Source organism: Salpingoeca rosetta (genome assembly GCF_000188695.1).
Source record: "Salpingoeca rosetta unplaced genomic scaffold supercont1.3, whole genome shotgun sequence".
NCBI classification, from domain to species: Eukaryota; class Choanoflagellata; order Craspedida; family Salpingoecidae; genus Salpingoeca; species Salpingoeca rosetta.
This window is the reverse complement of record NW_004754931.1, coordinates 2,246,896-2,266,263: the sequence shown is the minus strand read 5'-3', so window position 1 is coordinate 2,266,263 and position 19,368 is coordinate 2,246,896. Positions and strand designations below refer to the sequence as shown.

At 55.8% G+C, this 19,368-nt stretch overlaps 5 protein-coding genes across 5 annotated transcripts in view; 3 read left to right on the top strand and 2 right to left on the bottom strand.

The window, feature by feature from the left end:
- Positions 1 to 105: 105 nt before the first annotated feature.
- Positions 106 to 2,772, top strand: PTSG_02045 (uncharacterized protein; the record flags this gene model as incomplete). The annotated part of the gene is made up of 8 exons (XM_004997976.1): positions 106 to 271; positions 481 to 577; positions 651 to 703; positions 983 to 1,444; positions 1,618 to 1,723; positions 1,971 to 2,120; positions 2,387 to 2,501; positions 2,683 to 2,772. The coding sequence occupies 8 exons, from the start codon at positions 106 to 108 to the stop codon at positions 2,770 to 2,772; spliced, it is 1,239 nt and encodes a 412-aa protein (XP_004998033.1).
- A 294-nt stretch (positions 2,773 to 3,066) lies between these two features.
- PTSG_02044 (uncharacterized protein) lies at positions 3,067 to 5,011 on the top strand. The gene is made up of 2 exons (XM_004997975.1): positions 3,067 to 3,554; positions 3,844 to 5,011. The coding sequence occupies exons 1-2, from the start codon at positions 3,173 to 3,175 to the stop codon at positions 4,725 to 4,727; spliced, it is 1,266 nt and encodes a 421-aa protein (XP_004998032.1). The 5' UTR covers positions 3,067 to 3,172; the 3' UTR covers positions 4,728 to 5,011.
- PTSG_02043 (Clptm1 protein) lies at positions 4,959 to 9,245 on the bottom strand. Its single transcript, XM_004997974.1, has 10 exons — positions 8,401 to 9,245; positions 8,102 to 8,245; positions 7,771 to 7,861; positions 7,414 to 7,504; positions 7,030 to 7,199; positions 6,741 to 6,857; positions 6,382 to 6,517; positions 5,958 to 6,125; positions 5,518 to 5,698; positions 4,959 to 5,346 (listed from the first exon to the last, which is right to left on the bottom strand). The coding sequence occupies exons 1-10, from the start codon at positions 9,183 to 9,185 to the stop codon at positions 5,181 to 5,183; spliced, it is 2,049 nt and encodes a 682-aa protein (XP_004998031.1). The 5' UTR covers positions 9,186 to 9,245; the 3' UTR covers positions 4,959 to 5,180.
- Positions 9,246 to 9,876: 631 nt separating this feature from the next.
- Positions 9,877 to 13,327, bottom strand: PTSG_02042 (uncharacterized protein). Its single transcript, XM_004997973.1, has 12 exons — positions 13,253 to 13,327; positions 12,747 to 12,845; positions 12,466 to 12,543; positions 12,225 to 12,281; positions 11,996 to 12,085; positions 11,514 to 11,739; positions 11,162 to 11,198; positions 11,021 to 11,046; positions 10,820 to 10,877; positions 10,582 to 10,696; positions 10,288 to 10,350; positions 9,877 to 10,091 (listed from the first exon to the last, which is right to left on the bottom strand). Exons 1-12 carry the CDS (start codon positions 13,286 to 13,288, stop codon positions 9,942 to 9,944), a joined length of 1,035 nt encoding a protein of 344 aa, XP_004998030.1. The 5' UTR covers positions 13,289 to 13,327; the 3' UTR covers positions 9,877 to 9,941.
- A 9-nt stretch (positions 13,328 to 13,336) lies between these two features.
- PTSG_02041 (uncharacterized protein) overlaps positions 13,337 to 19,368 on the top strand; it is a 9,781-nt gene continuing 3,749 nt past the window's right edge. The window contains exons 1-19 of the mRNA XM_004997972.1: positions 13,337 to 13,560; positions 13,800 to 13,893; positions 14,080 to 14,162; positions 14,323 to 14,405; positions 14,568 to 14,628; positions 14,906 to 14,998; positions 15,188 to 15,319; positions 15,479 to 15,755; positions 15,931 to 15,965; positions 16,275 to 16,394; positions 16,596 to 16,683; positions 16,865 to 16,913; positions 17,109 to 17,243; positions 17,416 to 17,588; positions 17,882 to 18,065; positions 18,319 to 18,461; positions 18,685 to 18,791; positions 19,044 to 19,128; positions 19,321 to 19,368. The exon at positions 19,321 to 19,368 is cut by the window's right edge and continues 23 nt beyond it. Coding sequence (XP_004998029.1) covers positions 13,396 to 13,560; positions 13,800 to 13,893; positions 14,080 to 14,162; positions 14,323 to 14,405; positions 14,568 to 14,628; positions 14,906 to 14,998; positions 15,188 to 15,319; positions 15,479 to 15,755; positions 15,931 to 15,965; positions 16,275 to 16,394; positions 16,596 to 16,683; positions 16,865 to 16,913; positions 17,109 to 17,243; positions 17,416 to 17,588; positions 17,882 to 18,065; positions 18,319 to 18,461; positions 18,685 to 18,791; positions 19,044 to 19,128; positions 19,321 to 19,368 — 2,155 coding nt within the window. The 5' untranslated portion in view covers positions 13,337 to 13,395. The remainder of the gene's footprint in view (positions 13,561 to 13,799; positions 13,894 to 14,079; positions 14,163 to 14,322; positions 14,406 to 14,567; positions 14,629 to 14,905; positions 14,999 to 15,187; positions 15,320 to 15,478; positions 15,756 to 15,930; positions 15,966 to 16,274; positions 16,395 to 16,595; positions 16,684 to 16,864; positions 16,914 to 17,108; positions 17,244 to 17,415; positions 17,589 to 17,881; positions 18,066 to 18,318; positions 18,462 to 18,684; positions 18,792 to 19,043; positions 19,129 to 19,320) is intronic.

Sequence of the window (19,368 nt, the reverse complement as noted above, 5' to 3'; positions counted from 1 at the left end):
TGTTGGTTGGTTGGCGTGGAACGACCGCAAGCCCAAGGTCAACGCAGCACAGTCACAACGCCATTCAGTCATCGCAGCACAGCTCATACACACACACACGCAAGGATGAGTGACCGGCGGTACGATGGAGGCCGTGGTGGCTATGGGCGTGGTGGATATGGTGGTGGCGACAGGAGAGGGCGCGGCGGTGGTGGTGGACGTGGTGGCAGGCGTGGCGGTGGGTTTGGCCCGCCGCGATCACGTGGCAACAATGACGAGGACGACAGCCGAAGTCAGTCACAAGAAAGTGTTTGTGTCTGTCTGTCTGTGTGTGTGTCTGTCTGTCTGTGTATGTCTGTGTGTCTGTGTGTCTGTGTATGTGTGTGTATGTGTGTGTGTATGTCTGTGTCTGTGTCTGTGTGTTGCCGTTGAACTGGACTAGCTTCGCCATCCGCGTCAGATCAGCACATGTCATCTCACATCGTACATGTGCACCTGCAGTGTTGGCATATTGGCGTGACAGGCGCGATAAGCGAGCCAGCCTGTACAAGATTGAATGTGATGGCCGCATTTGGGCCAGATCCCCAACCCCACCAGAGTACGTGCGGCAAAGCAACGGCTCCCTACATGTTTCAATGTTTGCCACTTTGCTTGCCATCTCCCTTGCCAAGCGGTCTTTGTCCCTGGTTTGCTGTCCACCCCCACTCACACCTTTCAGGAGAAGGTACGTGCGCATGTGCATCATTGTTTGTGCGTGTGCTGGAAACCAAGAGGTTGTATTGTACATGCGCTGCGAATCCCACACACACACACACACACACACCACCTATCTCTCTCTCTCACACACACACACACTCACTGCCCTTCAACGCTATCACACACACACACACACACACACACACACACACTCTCTCTCTCTCTCTCTCTCTCTCTCTCTCTCTCTCTCTCTCTCTCTCACATGCACACACGCACAACCCCACACACACGCGCTTACACACAATAGCCCCCGACGCAGAAGAGCGTGCAGACGGGCACAAGGGCGGCGAGTCATCTGACAGCGACAGCAGCGACGACAGCAGTAGCCGGCGCCGCAAGCACGGCAAGAAGAAGCGGAGCAAGAAGTCGAAGAAGCACCACAAGAAGCACAGCAAGAAGCACCGGCACCACAAGCGGCGGTCGTCAGAGTCCCGCGAATCGAGCGACGACGACGACGAGAGTGGCAGTGACAGCGACGTGAGCAGGCGGTCGCGCAGGCACTCCAAGAAGCACAAGAAGCACAAGCACAAGAAGCACGGCAAGCACAAGAAACGCAGGCACAAGGACAGCAGCAGTGACAGCGGCAGCGAAGCTGATGGTGTGCGCAACGGACGGGAGGATGGCGCGGTGGTGGACGGCGAGCTCCCTCAAAAACGACACAAGGCCAAGGGCGCCGGCGACGATGACGAGTGGGTCGAGGCCCCGCCTGGTGAGTCCGACGGGTTGCACTTTTGTGTGTGGGTGTGTGTGGGTGGGTGGGTGTGGGTGTGGGTGTGTTAACTATTCCTCCGTTGACATCTTGCCTACCTTCTTTCTCCTTATACACACACACGCACGCGCTCACGCACGCACGCTCACGTGCTCGTGTACGACTGCCAACAGTGCCGCCGCAAGAGAAGACTGCGTCTGGGGATGAGGACGATGACGATGAGGACGATGACGTCATTGGACCCGCCCCTCCAAAAACACTCAAGCTCAACCGCGCAACGTACGTGCACATGTGGCTTTCCACTCCCGACTTGCTTGATGCACAAAGGGCGTGATGAATGGTCGACATGGTGGCGCTGGTGTTTGATCTGGCGTGGCATGTGTGATGTATTTGGTGTACCTCCCCCCCCCCCGTTCCTGGCGTGGCCCTGTTTTGCCGGGTTGTTTGCTATCCTTCTTTGTATACTGCACTGCTCACCACCACCACCACCACCACCCCCCTTGCGATGTGCACTGCGCGGCTGCAGGCTCGGGTCGCACATGCTTAAGGGTGAGGCTGATGCCATTGCCGACTATGTTGAGGAAGGCAAGCGCATCCCGCGCCGTGGTGAAATTGGCCTCACCTCAAACGAGATCTCAGACTATGAAGCACAGGGCTACATCATGAGCGGATCAAGGTGCGCGCGCGTGCGTACGTGTGTGTGTGTGTGTGTGTGTGTGTGTGTGTGTGTCTGTCTGTCTGTCTGTTTGTCTGTTTATCTGGTTATCTCGTAATCTATCCATCTGTCTGTCTGTCTGTCTGTCTGTCTGTCTGTCTGTCTGTCTGTCTGTCTGTCTGTCTGTGTGTCCTTGAACTTTAATTGATGTTGAAACCACCACCCATCCACTCGCAACCTGTGCTGCGTCCACGTGTTCTCACGCCTGCCTGCTGCGACCGTGACAGGAACCTGCGCATGGAGGCCGTCCGTCTGCGAAAGGAGAACGAGATCTACGACGCAGAGCGGCAGCGGCAGATGGCGCTCATCAACCAGGAGGCCCGCGAGAAGAAGAACAACGCAGTACGTGCTCAACTCCCTTGCAGGGCTTACGTGTCTGTGTCTGTCTGTCTGTCTGTCTGTGTCTGAGAGTGTGTATGTGTCTGTGTGCGGCGCCCTAAACCATTCACGTTGGCCAAGTGTCCCACATTAGCTCACACAACATCCCCTTTTCTTCTCATCCTTCCGTTCCCCCCCCCCATAGCTTATTGCGGAGATGCGGGACTTCCTGCACAAACAGCACAACAAGATTGTCAAGGAGCAGCACCCAACAGTCGCAGCAAAGTCGCCATAGCAATGGCGCACGCCACGCGCCTTTGTGTCTGTGTGTCTGTCTGTTTGTCTGTCTGTGTGTGTGTGTGTGTGTTGAGCTTACGCTGTGAACTTTCATTGAAAGGAACAAGAAGCAACAGGGATGGTGCATGGGCTGCAGGATGAGAGGGTGTGTCTGTGTGTCTGCGTGCTTGAGCACCACCACAACAACAACAACAACAACAACTGCAGCAATGACCACCAACATTCTTCGTTACCGGGCAACGATGCCTCGTTTCTGCATCTGGTTTGTCAGGCACAGTTTTGTTTGATGATGCAGCAACACAGCAAAGCACAACAACAAACAAACCCCTTCACCTCCATCCACCACCACCCACACATACAGCACAAGCAAGGCGGATGCCTGCAGGCAAGCTTGAGCGATGAGGAAGGGTGCGATGGCATCGCCAACAGGCGTGATCTTGGCTGTGTTGGTGGCCTTGGCTGTGGCGCCGGCGGCAGTGGGCGCAACTTGCGCGACAAAGTGCCGGGATGAAGGGCTCACAGACTCTGCGCTGAACACGTGCCTGGTCGCGTGCACAAGCGCCGTCGTCTCCCCAGACACCACCAACTGCACACGCGCGTGTGTGTCTGACGCCTGCCTGAGCGGCTGCCTTGCTGGAAGGTGCCTGGCCAACGAGACGTACTGTGGATCCTCAGGCACATCAAATCATACGGGGTCCAATGAGGATGGCACCAACAACACCAGCAATGGCAACTCAGACAGCACCGGAAACGGCGGGCCAGATGTGTGGCTCATCACAGGTGTGCATATGTGTGTGTGTATGTGCGTGTGTGCGTGTGTGTGTGTGTGTGTGCGCGCGCGCGCATGTGTGCGCATGTGTGTGCATGTGTGTGCATGTGTGTGTGTGCATGCGTGTATGCATGTGTCAGGGAGTGGTGCAGTTTGCTGTGCTTCCACGCAAGCCCTTCCTCTCTGCGCCCTTGTTGCTGTGCCAGCGCAGCAGCGCCAAGCACCTTCCCTCGCTCACCCAACTGTCGCTCACTCTGCACCTCAATCATGTCTCGGCCTCCTGTGCTTCACCAATGGCAGGGAGTGTCCTGCTTGCGCTCGGGGCAATCGCGTGTGTTGTTGCCGTCATGTATGCAGTCCGCATCATCCGCAAGGCATCGAGGGCTGAAGAGCAAGCGCGTGCAGAGAAGCAACGACACGCCGAGGAGCTCTTTGCCATGGAGTGGGACTCAACCGATACGTATTCCACCAACCGCCTCCAGGGTGCTACACAAACAGACACTAGCAATGCCAGCGATAACACCGACAGCAACACCCACAGCAACACCAACAACACCATTGATGCCCGCAGCAGAGATGACAGCTCCGAGGATGCCAGCCACACCACTGCTGCGCGAAGCCACAACCACCGCGATGTGGCGCATGCACGGCACGCAAAGTCAATAGCAAGTGCAAGTGGCGCAAGTGACGCCAGCCACCACAGCCGGCACAGCAACGCGCGCTCGGCGCCTTCGGCAGCGACAGTAACAGATGACGGGAGCCAGTCAACGATGCATTCACCTTCACACATGCGCTCACGGTCGGGCGGATGCCGGGAAGATGCTATCCTCCATCAGGGCCAGTATCCCAGCCACGATAGACAGCAAAGTCAATCAGACACGCTGCAATCCACCCAAGGGCCTGTACCCCAGGTCCAATACTTAACGCTGAAGCACACGCGTGATGATGGCGCATCGGGAGACTACGCCCGCCCCCTCACCATGGCGACAGAGACCACCGACAAGACTGACTATGCAGAGGTTGACCATGTCAAGACGCAGGCGCTGGCCGCTGCCCTCGCGGAATCGAACAGCCCGAGCCGCCACCCGACACACAGCAACGCGCCCTCGCACGCAGCGAACATTGCCGTTCGGAACGATGGCAGCGCTGGGCGCACATACAGCATCTCATCCAGCACCGTGTGAGTTGGTGCATGTGTGAGTTGGTGTATGTGTGCGTGAGTTGGTGCATGTGAGTTGGTGTATGTGTGAGTTGGTGTATGTGTGTGTGTGTCTCTCTGTGTGTCTGTGTGTGTGTGCCTGTCTCCTTGGCTGTGTGAGCCTGTGTTCCCTTGCTCGACCGCATTGCATTGGCTTTGATGTGAATATGAAGCAAGAATTGGCTGGTGCGTTGGCATGCGCTGTGAAGCGAAAGGGTCCGTTAAAAGATGTGTATTGAGTGCCCCCAATAAAGGACAACCACAAACAACTAACAATGGGAGAGAAGCAGCAAAGCAGCACTCGCTATCACGCAGTACGCACGCACACACACACACACACTCTCTCTCTCTCTCACTGACACACACACACACACACACTCTCTCACACACACACACACCAATCCCTAGTCTGACCCTATGTGTGTGTACCCTCTCCGCCTCACTCCGTTGCCTTGCGCGCCGGTTGTCGTCGTCTTCGCACGCCACGAGACGCGCCAGTGTCCTCTTTCTCGTTGCTGTCGGTGCTGCTCGTGCCGCCATCTTTCTCTGACGCCTTGCTGCTTGCTGGTGCCGCGGTCGCTTCATGCTTCTCTTCCGTGTCACCTCTGCAGCCAAAGAGAGAAGGAACGCATTGAAAAGATCAAAGAATCAGCGATCAGCGGGTTGCATGCAGGCACAAGCCCTTGCACGTGAGTGAGTGTGTGTGTGTGTGTAGTGTGGGTGTGAGTGGGTGAGTCTTGTGAGTGAGTGGGTGTGAGCGAGTATGCGGAACATGCCTGTTGGTACTGGTGTTGCCTGTATCGGCATCCTCTGTGGTTGCCCCATCAACTTGCTTCTGCTTCTGTTTCTGCTGCTCATCATGATCACCATCACGGTCGGGGATATCGTACTCGCCGCGCCTGTTTGGGTCCACCCGGTAGATCCAGCGCTGGTACAGGAACACAAGAAACACAATGTCTGGGGATGCGCACGCACGTGACAGACACGTGATGTGAGGGCAGAACGTGACGTGACATGGTATTTCAAACAACCACGATTCGACAGGCGCAGTCAAATGCATCAAAAGAATGGATTCGCACACACGCAAGCATGAATACGCAACACACACACACACGCAAGCATGAATACGCACACACACGCACACACGCAAGCGTGAATACGCACGCACACGCACACGCACACGCACGCACGCACATAGATACACACATACACACACCGTCGCGGAAGCAGGCGAGCCGGTGCATTGTCGGCATGGAGATGACAAAGGCAAAGAGGTCATCGACGATGGTGTTGAGAAACTTGTACGTCATGACCCTCCACGGCATGTGCGACACAGACTTGAGCTTGTAGTTGATAAACAGCTGGGGCGTCATCTGAATGAAACCTGTCAAATGAACAACGGACACGCAAGGACCACGCACAAAGACATGCAGAGTTAAAAAACCAACCAGCCACACAACACCACGAGCAGACAACACACTACACCACATTACACAAAACACGCACACCACACACACCACACACTCCCTCACATACACGCATACACGCACTCACATACACGCACATACACGCACTCACATACTCTCGTTCCCCTCTACTCTCATCCCCTCCCTACACTACTTCCACCCCAGGAAACGCACCGAACGTGTACACTGCGCCGGCGAGCATGTTGATGGCGTACGAGTACCAGCCCTTGTGCTCATTGTACACGAGAGAGTACACAGCGTATCCGACAAACAGAGGCGCCATCACCCACGACAGGTATTTGAACGCGAGCTGCCACAATGTTGGGGGATGGGGGGGGTGGTAGGTGGTTAAGATTCGAGTGGGACATGAGTTGTTGGGAACATCGACAAAACGGCCACGAACACATTCACGTGCACGAAAAGAACCACATATGCACACACACACACGCACGCACACACATGTACACACACACACACGCACACACACACACACACATGCACACACACGCACGCACACAGAGTGCTAGCCACACCTGGTCGTATGCCTCTGTCGTGGACTTGTAGTCTGCTTTTCCCTTGATGGACACGCGCGGGAAAATGCCAAGCACGCGGCTCGTCTTGGAAACGCTGACGTCAGCAGCACGTGTGATCTGGCACGTGTATATGTGTGTGTGTGTGTGTGTGTGAGCTGTAAATGTGAGAGGTGGGCTCTTGGGCATGGCGAACAACTGCTTATCCAGCCGCATAAACACAATCGAAAACCAACCAAACGCGAACAAATGCAACTGCACAACACATCACACAAGTGCAAATGCCCCGCACCTTCCACCCCTGAATGAGAACGCCAACAGCGGAGGAGGCGAGGATGAGCCAGGATGTGTCCGTGTGGTCGAACAGATAGAGCAGGATGATGACTTGGAACACGAGCGACGTGATGAGCGCACGCAGGCTCAGCCCTTCCATGCTCTTGCGGTTGCGCCAGAATTGAATGTCTGGTGTGTGTGTGTGTGTGTGTGTGTGTGTGTGTGTGTGTGTGTGTGTGTGTGTGTGTGTGTGTGTTTGAGGGAGAGGCTTTTCACATGCACATGACCGCAAGCATAACAGAACGAATCATGCACGATTGTGGCGAGATGTATCCTGTTGTTTCCTCTCTGTCGCAGACGCACACACGCACACACACACACACACGCACGCACGCACACACACCGTTCTTGAAGGCCATCCAATCAAAGACCGTGTGCAGCAGCGACACCGTCATGGTGAGGCCGAGATAGTACGGGTTCGTCTCGAGCAGCATCTGTGGAGCGTAGGCGGATGTGTCATGAAGGCAGAACGCACATGTGCGTGTGTGTGCGTGTGTGTGCGTGTGTGTGGGTGGGTGGATGTGTGTGAGTGTATGTGTGTGTGGGTGTGAGTATGCGTGTGTGGATGTCGAGTGCGATGTCATCAGATTGTGGACTGCTCGCAACAATAAACTGTGTACATGCGCGACTGCTGCAAAGCGTCACATCCAGAGTTGTCTCCTCAAACCAATCCCCTCATCTGGTTTCCACCTTCCCTGACCTTCTTCATCATCTCCTGCTCGGCCTCTGCAGCGGTGCCGAGCGTTCGCTGGTGTTGAAGGCTCTCCTGCATGCTCTGGTACAGCCCAAGTCTGCACACAACACACATACACACGATCTGGTGTGAGCCACAAATTGCTGCACCACAACCCCATGATCCATCGTCCTCCACAAGCACACACACACACACACACACACAAGCACTAACACACACACACACACACAAGCACTAACACACACACACACACACACACACACACACACACACACACACACACACACACACACACACACACACACACACACACACACACACACACACACGCACGCACTTCATCATGCCGATGGGTCCAAAGGTGATGTTGAGCGGCAGCGGGCTGGCCGTTGTGGCATTGATCTCCTGCATGTTCTCGCGCAGGTCCCAGAAGTCGTTGTGTACGAGCGGCGGCGTGTACTCCCGTGACTCCTGCAACAGTCTGTCGCCCAACACAACGCATCGCGAATTGAGAGCCATGTGGAGCCAACCAGGCAGAGCGCAATCAAGCCATTGCACACACACACACACACACACACACACACACACACACACACACACACACACACACACACACACACATCCACACAAACGCACGTGAAGAGACGGACTGCAGCGGGAGGAAGCTGTTCTGTCATTAAGGGCTGGTCATCGGTGAGCAGCTGCAGTGTCAAGTTGCCGTGCCAGTGCGCAACAATTTGCCTGTCTCTAGCCTGCGCATGTTCCGCATGCTGCCCTTCCTCCTCGCTGTCGTCGCTGCTCTGATCATTGGTTGGATCCACTGCGTCCAGCAGATGGCGCTTGCGCTCAACCACCTTCTTCTCCTTGTACCGGATGATGTTGGTGTGCAGCTCCGCCACGCTGCCACGGTCGTACGCGGGATCAGATGGATCCAGGGGCGCGCCTTCCTTGCACACGTAGGCGTGCACGTACAAGGTCCCGTTCGCCTTCAGCCCCGGGCTGACGTCCACCTCAACAAGCTTGTGCATCAGCTGCGCGTCCCAGTCCCCGTATGCGATCCCAGTCTCCTCCCACACCAGGTGATCCGTGCTATCCCAGGCCGAGAAGGCTGGCCCATCCTCTGTCACATACACGTACAGCGAGAGCGGGTCCGAGTAGTGGAACGTGTTCTGGTACCTGCGTACGCCACGTGCATCATCTGCTGTGCGAGAAGAACCGTGGCCACCATCGCCGCCGCGCCGGCTTGCTGATGCAGACGCAGCATCAGGTGATGGCTGAACCAGCTTGGAGACAGCCGTGGACAGCAGCGACTGCACAACCATGAACAGCATCGCATAGTACATGGCCTTGTACAGCCGCTCCCCGAGGCCTGGAGCCGCCGCCTCCTCCCCTTCCTGCTCTTGCTGTCTTGGCACATTCATATTCGTCGTTTTCCTTGGTTGTTGTTGGTGTGGATATGGCGCGGTCTTTTCAAACACGAGCAAGAACTCAAGAAATAAATGAATGTCTTGTAATCTTGTCAAGCACCTTGTCTCTTGTCACAGCACGGTGTCGGCCTCAGGCGAACACGTGTTTCTTTCTGCGAAAGTGCTGAACGCCACGAGTTCACATGACCCCTCGCAAGCGTGGCACTGCATCTGCTGTGCAAGCTTCAGCACTGTTGTGTTGGTTGGGGAGTCATTGTCACTGCATCCTTTAGCCTTCTATGCCTAGATGGGCCAGGCGCAGGCGTGTACTGGTAGACTGCTCATAGGCTCATTAATAAGAACAAACAAACAAGTTCAGACACAAATACATCCATAACACACGCACTGCTCAATTAGGCACCGCCAGGTCCCGTACAGCTTCCACAACACCAAGCATGTAATAGTGTAATGAAGGTAATGACCAAGCGAGATGTAAACCCTCGCCCATGCCCCCACGAGCCCACGCGTCTCTTGGTCTCTGAAATGAATCATCTCTACACGTGTGCCCTTGTTAGCTTGCTGCAATATTATTTTCACGTATGTACTTCTTTGGTTTGCGCACGTACATGTGGTGTGTGTGTGTGTGAGTGTGTGTGTGTGTGTGTGTGTGTGTGTGTGTGTGTGGTTCTGATCCCGTCATGATGAAGTTCTGTCGTTTACTCTCACGTCATGTCACTTACTTCTGCCCAACACACGTAACAAATGCACACGTCAGCACTGCACGTCCTGTGTGCTGTCGTTGAGGTCGATGCCCCGCGTAACGAACGTGTCAACCAAAGGGGCGAGGCAGCTCTGACAGCACGCCGCAGCAGGGCGCACGGCACCCATGCACATGTAGCACGTCGCTTGCGCCTCCGCATCCTGCATGTGCGGGAGCAAGTGGATATGCGAGTGAGAATAGTCATGGGCGGGAGTCAGAGCGTGCGTGTGGGGGACGCATGAACAAGCAGCCGGGGCTTAACTGTGGTCGCAATTTAACCTGCAAGCACCACAACGTCATCAACATCAAACACCCACAGTCGTGTAATCGAGCTGCGCTCACAGCCTCATCTTTCACCTGAAACATCGGGAAAGCATCTGGGAGCGAAATGACAGCTTCAAGTTCATCCTTGTTTGTGACCTGATAGCAGCGGGGAAGAGACAGGGAGAGAGCCGGGGGGGGGGGACGAATAGCGGGCACGTGAGACACGGCTGCACAGTCGTTCAGTGGCACAAGTTTGCGCGCACATAGGCGAGACTGACACGAGGGTGCATGCACAGAACACATACACACAGACAGACAGACAGACAGAAAGGCAGACACACAGACAGACAGATAGACAAACACACACACACACACACATGCACACACCAGGCCGTATTTCGACGTGTGGACTTTCTTTGGGCGGGACTTGTTGCGTGGGCGAGCGAGCGCTGGTTTTCCCTCTGCAGTTGTCATGCTGTCACGGCGACGAAACAACAGCCGCCTTCGCGCGTTCAGGAAGGTGTGCACGTACCGTCCCGTCATGAGATGTGAGGCATAAAGGTGATCGTGGGCAGCTTGAGCGTTATCGCTATAAGATTACATACACACACACATTCAAGGATACCTTCGTCGTCGAGGCTTTGTCTCACTGCTGTCTGTTGTTGTTATCTGCTCTGAAGCATCTGTTTGCACCGCACACACGCACGCACAACATCATTGAGAACACATTCCGACAGTACTACGGCTTGCACAGGCACATACATTGCCACTTCACGTGTGTGCACAAGCAAGCGCCTTCCAGATGCTCTTACACACACACACGTACCTTGTGATATTGAGTCTGTGTCCTCACTGCCATGCACACACACACACACACACGCATAAAGTAACGACGAAATGTGAGAAGGAGGAGAGCAATACACGCATATGAGTGAACAACCAGAGCAAATCAGTTCAAGATCCTCACGTGAGCGCGTCCGGTGCGGTGCCTCCCTTCACGTCGGCTGTAGCGTGTGACAACGAGGACCAGTGCCACGTGGAATGGGTGAGCCACGTTTCATTTTGTGTCAAAACAAAAACAAAACATGCAACAGCAGCAATGCCGACGGGTGACGTGAGCGCACACATGCACAAACACGGGCATATACAGTCAGCCAGACGCAGACACAGGCAAGCAATCACACACACACACACACACACACACACACACACACACACACACACACACACACGCACACACACACACACGCACACACACACACAAGACCACTGCTGTTGTACCAGGCACGTGTTGCCGAAAGTGATGGCCATGCTCTGACCTTTGTCAACAATGACGGGTGGCATTGGCTCGTCGTCATCGTCTTCCTCATCCACATCTTCATCACCGTCTCCGCTTGCGTGCGCGCTCGCGGCTGTGCTTGCGCTCTGCTGTGTCCTGGGGTCTCGTTGCGAGCTCGGTGCGTGCGGCGATGTTTGGTGCTTGGGCTGCTGCTTCGCCTGCTCATATGCGCTTCGAACGCCCAAGCACATTCGGTTGGCCTCAGCCTCAACGAACAAAACATGCAAGCAGAGAGGAAGGGGTGCGGGCGTGTGAACACAAAATGCAGCGCGATGAACAACGTTGGGGAAACACGGCTTTGCGCGCAAGGAAGGGGGCAACGCATCACAAGAAGCCCGCGTTGGTACGATGGACATGTTTTTGTTCCACGCTCGCGTACAATGACAAAGACAGACAGACAGACACAAAGACACAGACAGATAGGCAGACACACACACACACACACAGAGGCAACGAAAATACCATGGAAAGGCAGCGAAAGGCGTGGAAACGGGCCTGTTTTCCGACAGAATCAGCGCCGCTCAACAGCGAGAAGATGCAAGGCTCATCAGCCTGTTCGTGGCCAATACCCAATGTGTATCAGCCAGCAAGTAGGTCAGTAGCTGTCGAACACACGGTGAAGCACGGCAGAACACACCCAGGTGCACACGAAATGCACCCGAACAGAACACACGCACACGCACACGCACACCTGGCAAGAAACAATGCGTCGCAGAGGATGGAAGCTGCCTGTCTTGTCCAGAACCGCCTGGTGCATCATCACAGGAACGAACAACACGTCTTAGGTCACCGTTGGCTTGACACAGGAGGCGCATACCGCGTCGCACACGGACACGCGCGCTTGCTTACTGACGCGCAGGCTAGCGCATGCACGCCATCAAGCAGCGCCACCTCTCCAACACTGCCACGCTGATACGCGCAGCACTGCGTACCGGGTCTGGATGCTTGATGCGGATGCCTTCCACAGTCACCGTAAGTGAAACAGTAGGCACAGGCTCGGTTTGCTGCATCTGAGAGTTGCACAGAAGGGTATCCGAGAGTATAGCAGTGGTGTGACGAGAGCGAACAGTCAGCTGTACCGATGCCAGCGCATCAAAATCAATTGACACAGGAATAGCGGTGGACACAACAGCGGCAGACTGCCCAACATTGCGGCCAACACTGGTCTTGCAGTGTCCAAGGATTGTCGCACTGCCATGTTGTGCGTGCGTACGTTGGTGGCGAGGACCATGGTCAGGAGCTTCTTCGATAGCAGCGCCCTGTCCCTGGCGAGGCTGTGCGTGCTTAGATCAACATGATCACTACCCAAGTACTGTTTGGTGTGCGTGAGTGAGTGAGTGAGTGAGTGAGTGAGTGATCGTGTGAGTGAGTGTGAGTGAGTGTGGGTGAGAGAGTGAGTGAGTGTATGCGTGTGTGTGTGTGTGTGCGTGAGTGAGTGAGTGAGTGAGTGAGTGAGTGAGTGAGTGAGTGAGTGAGTGAGTGAGTGTCTGATTGTGTGAGTGAGTGAGTGCAACAGTGTGCGAGGGTGTCTCCGTTGTGCCACTGAATCGTGACGCCAAGCCCGGTGTTGCTTGAAGTGATACGCGACAGGCCAATCCTCTCCACACAGACACAGACACACACACACACACACACACACACACAGACACACACAGACACACACACACACACACACACACACAGACACACACAGACACACAGACACACACACACACACACTTGAGCTTCGACACGCTGTGCCGGTCGTCCACTCATCCTCTCGCTGTTGTTGTTGTTTGGGTTGGATTTGCCAATTGCGAGAGATGGCATTCACAATTCGCAAACACAAGGGCAACAGACCAAGCAAGCAACAAGCAAGCAAGATGAGCGGCAGTAGCGCGGAGCAAGAGGAAGTCAGGCAACAGCTGACGCTGGCACTGGAACAAGGGCGTGCAGATGCCCTGCGTCATGTGCTCGATCACCAGGCGCAGATTGCCGGTGGCGCTGATGGCGTGCGACACCTTCTGACATCCACCCCCATGCAAGAGGTGAGGTCACACGCGTGAATAGTCTCTGTGCTCGTGCGTGTGTGCACAGGCAGAGGGGGGGGGGTTCCAATCGCTCAATTGTGCTCGCTTCTTGCATACCCGTGCGCGCGCGCATAACCATGCGTGCGTGAAGCGCAGCTTGCTGTTGCCGCTGCGCTTGCTTACATGTTGACTCCCTGTGCGCATGGCAACGACGTGCGCTTGTCTCGAACGCGTGATGTGCTACTCCACCGCTCAAGGGCAACGAGACCATGTCGCCGCTGCACTACGCAATGAGGATGGGGCATGCCGATGCAGCGCGAATGCTGGTGGCCGCAGGCGCCGACCTATCAGGTGCGTCTGAACCACCTCAAAACACTGCCTTGCTCTCGCGGCTTTATCTCAATGGTCGTGTCGTTTCTTGTGTCGATTCGCAGCGGCAGGGAAGCAAATCCCCCACACACCAGCATCACGCGACTCCACACCTCACTTGCTCACACGTCTCATGCTCCCTGTCCGTTGCCGCCGTGTGTTCATCAGCCGTGGACAGTGAAGGGCGCACACCCGTTGATCTCGCCAAGCAAGGCCATGTGCCGGACGTGCTCACCAGCGAACTCTTCACGGTGAGTATGGACATGCGCTTGTGACCATACTTAACTGTGACCACGAGAGTGAAAAGAGCGAGACAGCACACCTGCACGCGAGAAGAGGGCGATGATGAGGGCTTGACACAGCGCTCAACCTCGCTGATGCAATGCTCATGGGCCGACACGGCCGATACAGGCCGTGGCCCGGGATGACGTCGAGCGCGTGACGCAACTGCTGTCAGCAGGCCTGACATTGGACGGCGTGGACAACGCAGAGAAGTGGGTGTTTCGGCATGTGACACAGATAATGCACATCCGTGCCGTGCAGCATGTGTACGCTCGTCCACACCACCATGCACAAATGATCCCCTTTTGGACTGCGTGATGTGATATGATAGCACACGGCCGCTCACAAGCAGTTGTATCCTCTCAACCACTCAGGGGCAACACCTGTCTGCACTGGGCAGCCAGCCTCAGCCAACCGTCCACCGTCGAATTGATTGTCAGTCGTGTGTGTGTGTGTGTGTGTGTGTGTGTGTGTGTGTGTGTGTGTGTGTGTGTGTGTGTGTGTGTGTGTGTGTGTGTGTGTGTGTGTGTGTGTGTGTGTGCGTGTGTGTGTGTGCGTGTGTGTGTGTGCGTGTGTGTGTGCGTGTGTGACGTGCGAGGGTGCTGTACTGGTTTGGGTTAAGCCTTTCCCTCCCTCATCATCAGCACCACCACCAACCGCACAATCACACACACCAACCGCACAATCACACACATGCATGTTCTGCGCGCAGCTGGCGAAGGGTGCAGATGTGAATGCGCGCAACGCATGTGGAGCAACACCGCTGCACGATGCCGCCAAGAGGGGCGACTTTGACGTCGTGCAGGTGTGCGCTGTTGTCTTTCGCTGCAAACACGCACGTGCACAAACATGCGCACATAACACCCACATTCACACGTATACGCACGCGCGCGCGCACACACACACACACGCACGCACACACACACACACACAAGCACATCCACAAGCACATACACAAGCACACATGCTCACGCTTTACACCCTCATCGTGCAGATGCTGCTTGCTGCTGGCGCCACACGTGACCCCGTCGGTGTTGGCGGTGCATATGCACAGCGCAGACCCGTCGACATGATCACACCAACTGCTCCCAACGCCGCACAGCTCGCTGCCATCCTCCACCCAGACGTGCGGTGTTTTTACGCTCTGCGTGAATGCTGTGGATGCTTGCCTGACTCACTTGCATTTGATATTGTGTCTTGAAGACGACGCTAACACACACGTACACACACATGCCCACACATGCCCCCCCCACCCACACACACACATGCACATGCCCGTCTGTAGGCTGGGCTTGCCTCAGCAATGGCGGGCGAAGAAGCCGCCAACAGCAACGCCACCACCGCTGACGCAAACGAGCGAGCAACGCAGCAACAACAGCAACAGCAACAGCAGCCGCAAGAACAGCAGCAGCAAGAGCAGCATCAGAATCACGAGCAGGGCGGGGAGGGCGTGTCGCCGCCCACATCGTCGTCGTCGTCGTCGTGGTTTCCTGGTCTGGACCGATTTGTGCAGCTGGCAGCCGACAGCATGGAGCAGGAGGAACGCGAGCGCATGCAGCAAGGTCGCCAGTGGTGGTGATGGTGGTGATGGTGATGACAGATGGTTGTCTGTGTGTGTGTGTGTGTGTGTGTGTGTTGACGATGGGTTTTGGGGTTCCTGTCCTTTCATCTTGCTTGGAACGCGTGCACTGTATTCACCCCTCCCCCCCTCCCCCCCCCCACTGTCGCCAACACCAGAGCTACTGCAGAAGCAGCAGGAACAGCTGTCAAATGTACGATTAACACATGCGCTTGTCAATCCTGTTTCGTCCCCGTACACACACCCTCACTCACACACACACACACACACACACACACACACACACACACACACACACACACACACACACCCTCACTCACACTCTCGCACACACACCCTCATTCACACTCTCGCACACACTCGCACGCTACAGTACTCTCAATCTCACTCTATCACACAGACACACTCACGCTAACACTCACACATGCACATACTCACATTCGCGTCCTTTACTTCTGTACGTCTCTGCATTGCCTCGCAACCCCCGCCCTTCCCTCACCAGCTGCAAGTGAGCGACGAGCGCGACGGTACGGCTGTGGCAGATGACACCTCTGCTGCTTCGTCTGAGCACAGCAGCGAACGCATCGACCCCATTCTGCCTCAGCTCAGCCATCCACTGCAGGTATGGCGGGTGGTGGTGCGTGTGCGTGTGTGCGTGTGCGTGTGCGTGTGCGTGTGCGTGTATGTCAGTGTTTGCTTCCTTGATGAGAGCTGCTTGCGTTGCCATCATCACCACTACAACCATAACCACCACGTTCGCACACACCACAATCGTCATCACGGCCGCATTCACATTCACACCTCATCACCACCGTCGCACCAGCTGCTGTGGCCGCAGCCGCGCCAAATTACGCAGTTCCGCGGGCGCCCCTTTGTGCCCACACCATCCCTCGAAATCTACTTTGCTCCATGTACGTGCGTGTGTATGCATGTATGTGTGTATGTGTGGTGTGTGATGTGTGATGCGTGATGTATGAGTGCGACGTGCTTTCCATGGGAAAGAAGTGCACACGTGCGTGCGTCACCTGGTGACACAGCTGGCTCATGCCCTCACCCCTCACCCCTTGCTTTGCGGCGCTGTGTTCAAACCAGTCGATTCTGCACACGCCGCCGACATCGATAGCATCTTCGATTACCTGACGTGAGTGCACGCCAATATGTGTGTGTGTGTGTGTGGCGTTGTACGCCATTTCATGCACTCGCTTGTCGCCTTCCACGTCACACACACATGTACATGCACATGCACATGCACATGCACATGCACAAACATACAAACACACAAACGCACACACACACACATACACGCAATACACCGACGACACCACGACTGCCGCAGGAGCGGGCTGAAAGCGCTCGGGCACACGACGACGCGCACGCACTACCCGACACTCAAGTGCGACGTGACGTGTCGCATCACTGCAGCGCTCGCCCGCCGCCCAGAGGCATACAGGGTCGTCGTCGACAGCTCAGGGTGCGTGGTGGTGGTGGTGGTGGTGGTGCCCGAGCAAGTGGAGCGTATTCAGTTGCTCTAAGCTGCATCCATGTCCATTGCAAACTCGCACACATTCGCACCATTGTTGCCTCACACAATCCCCGGCACCCACACTCTCCACACCTCCCCTCCCATCTCATCCTTGACTCAGCGTGATCCTGAATGCCGGGGACGTGAGCGGGCTGCGTCACGCGTGCACGACGCTACTGCAGCTGCTGCGGTTGTGCTGCTGGCGCCCAGTGGACATGAACACCGATGCAGACGCCACGCCAACCAAGTCCACGCCAGCCGACCCGAGCACAGGCAACGACCGCGAGCACCGCGGTGAGCCAATGCCACGTTTAGTGCGACTGGCGTAACTCCAGACCAGTCTGGTGTCACAGCTGCACACACATACACAGATGGGCAAAAGCACATGCAAGCTTATGTGTACGCATGCACACACACAAACACACACATGCACACACGCACACACACGCACACACGCACACACACGCACACACACGCACACACACGCACACACACGCACACACGCACTTGTACATTAACGCTCACGTGCATCATTGCACCTGATGGGCCCGTTCATCACGGATCCAACACGACACGCGTGCCTGCAGGCATTCCACCGCTGCGCATCCACGACTTCCCCGACTTTCCCAACCGCGGGTTCATGCTCGATGTTTCGCGGGACAAGGTGCCGACGATGGCGACGCTGTATGCACTGGTGGACCTGATGGCCTCACTCAAGATGAACCAGCTCCAGCTGTACATGGAACATACCTTCGCATACGCCGAGCACAGGTGCGTGCGCATGCTTGTGTTTGTATGTGTGCGTGTGTGTTGCGGAGTAGTGATTTTGATGTCGATGATTGGTTGCGTATCGAGTACCACTCTGATGTTCACACAATGTACCGTGTCCGTTACCTCTGCTACGCCCGTCAAACGCACACGCATTCTTCCACATGCTTACCCTTTCGCACCACGCCCACTACCAACACGCCTGCCGCGATTGCCACACCTGTTTCGCCACCCTCGACACCACGGTGCTTGGCAGGATCGTGTGGGAAGGGGCTGATCCGTACACGCCGTCGGACATATGCGCACTTGATCGCTACTGCCGCCAGCGCGGGATTGCGCTCGTGCCGAACCAGAACTCGCTCGGTCACTTCCACCGCTTTCTCAAGCACGACAGATATCGTCAGTTGAGCTCGCAGGCCTCCCTATGCTGCGCGTAGGCTGGGCTGTGTGTCGTCGTTGTTGTTGTGTTTGTTGTCGTTGTCGTTGTGTTGTTTGTATCGTTGTGGGTTTGTATGGTTGCTTGTTCTTGTGTGTCATGTCTTGCGTTAGTTACCCCGACTCACCTTCCCAACGCTACCCATCCCTCTCCTCCCCCCCCCCCAAATTTCGTCCCTTTCATCAGGCCATCTAGCAGAGTGCCCCGAAGGCATCAACTTTGGACCACGCCCCAGCGGTCCCATGGATGCGCCCTTTTCCCTCTCCCCAATCGACCTCCGATCTATCAGCCTGGTGATGATGATGATGCTGATGATGATGATGATGATGATGATGATGATGATGATGATGATGATGATGATGATGATGATGATGAAACGTGGTCGTGGCAGTGATGATGATGATGATGACGAACGGTGGTGGTGGTGGCCGTTTGATGTCGTGTTGACATTACCAAGTACAGCTGGCGGCTGCCGCATCTGCATGGCACGCTCCCATCCATGTGACACGCACCCTCCCTCCCATGCCCCTTCCCATGTTCTGCAGATTTCGTCACTGTACAGCGAGCTGTTCCCCAACTTCACATCCTCCTCTCTCGCCCACGTTGGACTCGACGAAACGGTTGATATCGGTGCGTACAAACACATGAAATAACAGCCGACGTTTGCGCTCTCATGTGTGTGTGTGTGCGCTCGTTCGCTTGCTTATGTCACGTGCATAGCCATGACTGCTTTCCTCCTCTCTGTACAATCATCTTCTCACATTGTGCCACGTTGCTGTCCCCCTTTCCCTCTTTGTTCGCGCTCTGCTTTCAAACACACAGGCCAGGGCGTTTCCCACGACGACTGCGCTCGCGATGGGCCGGGCGCCG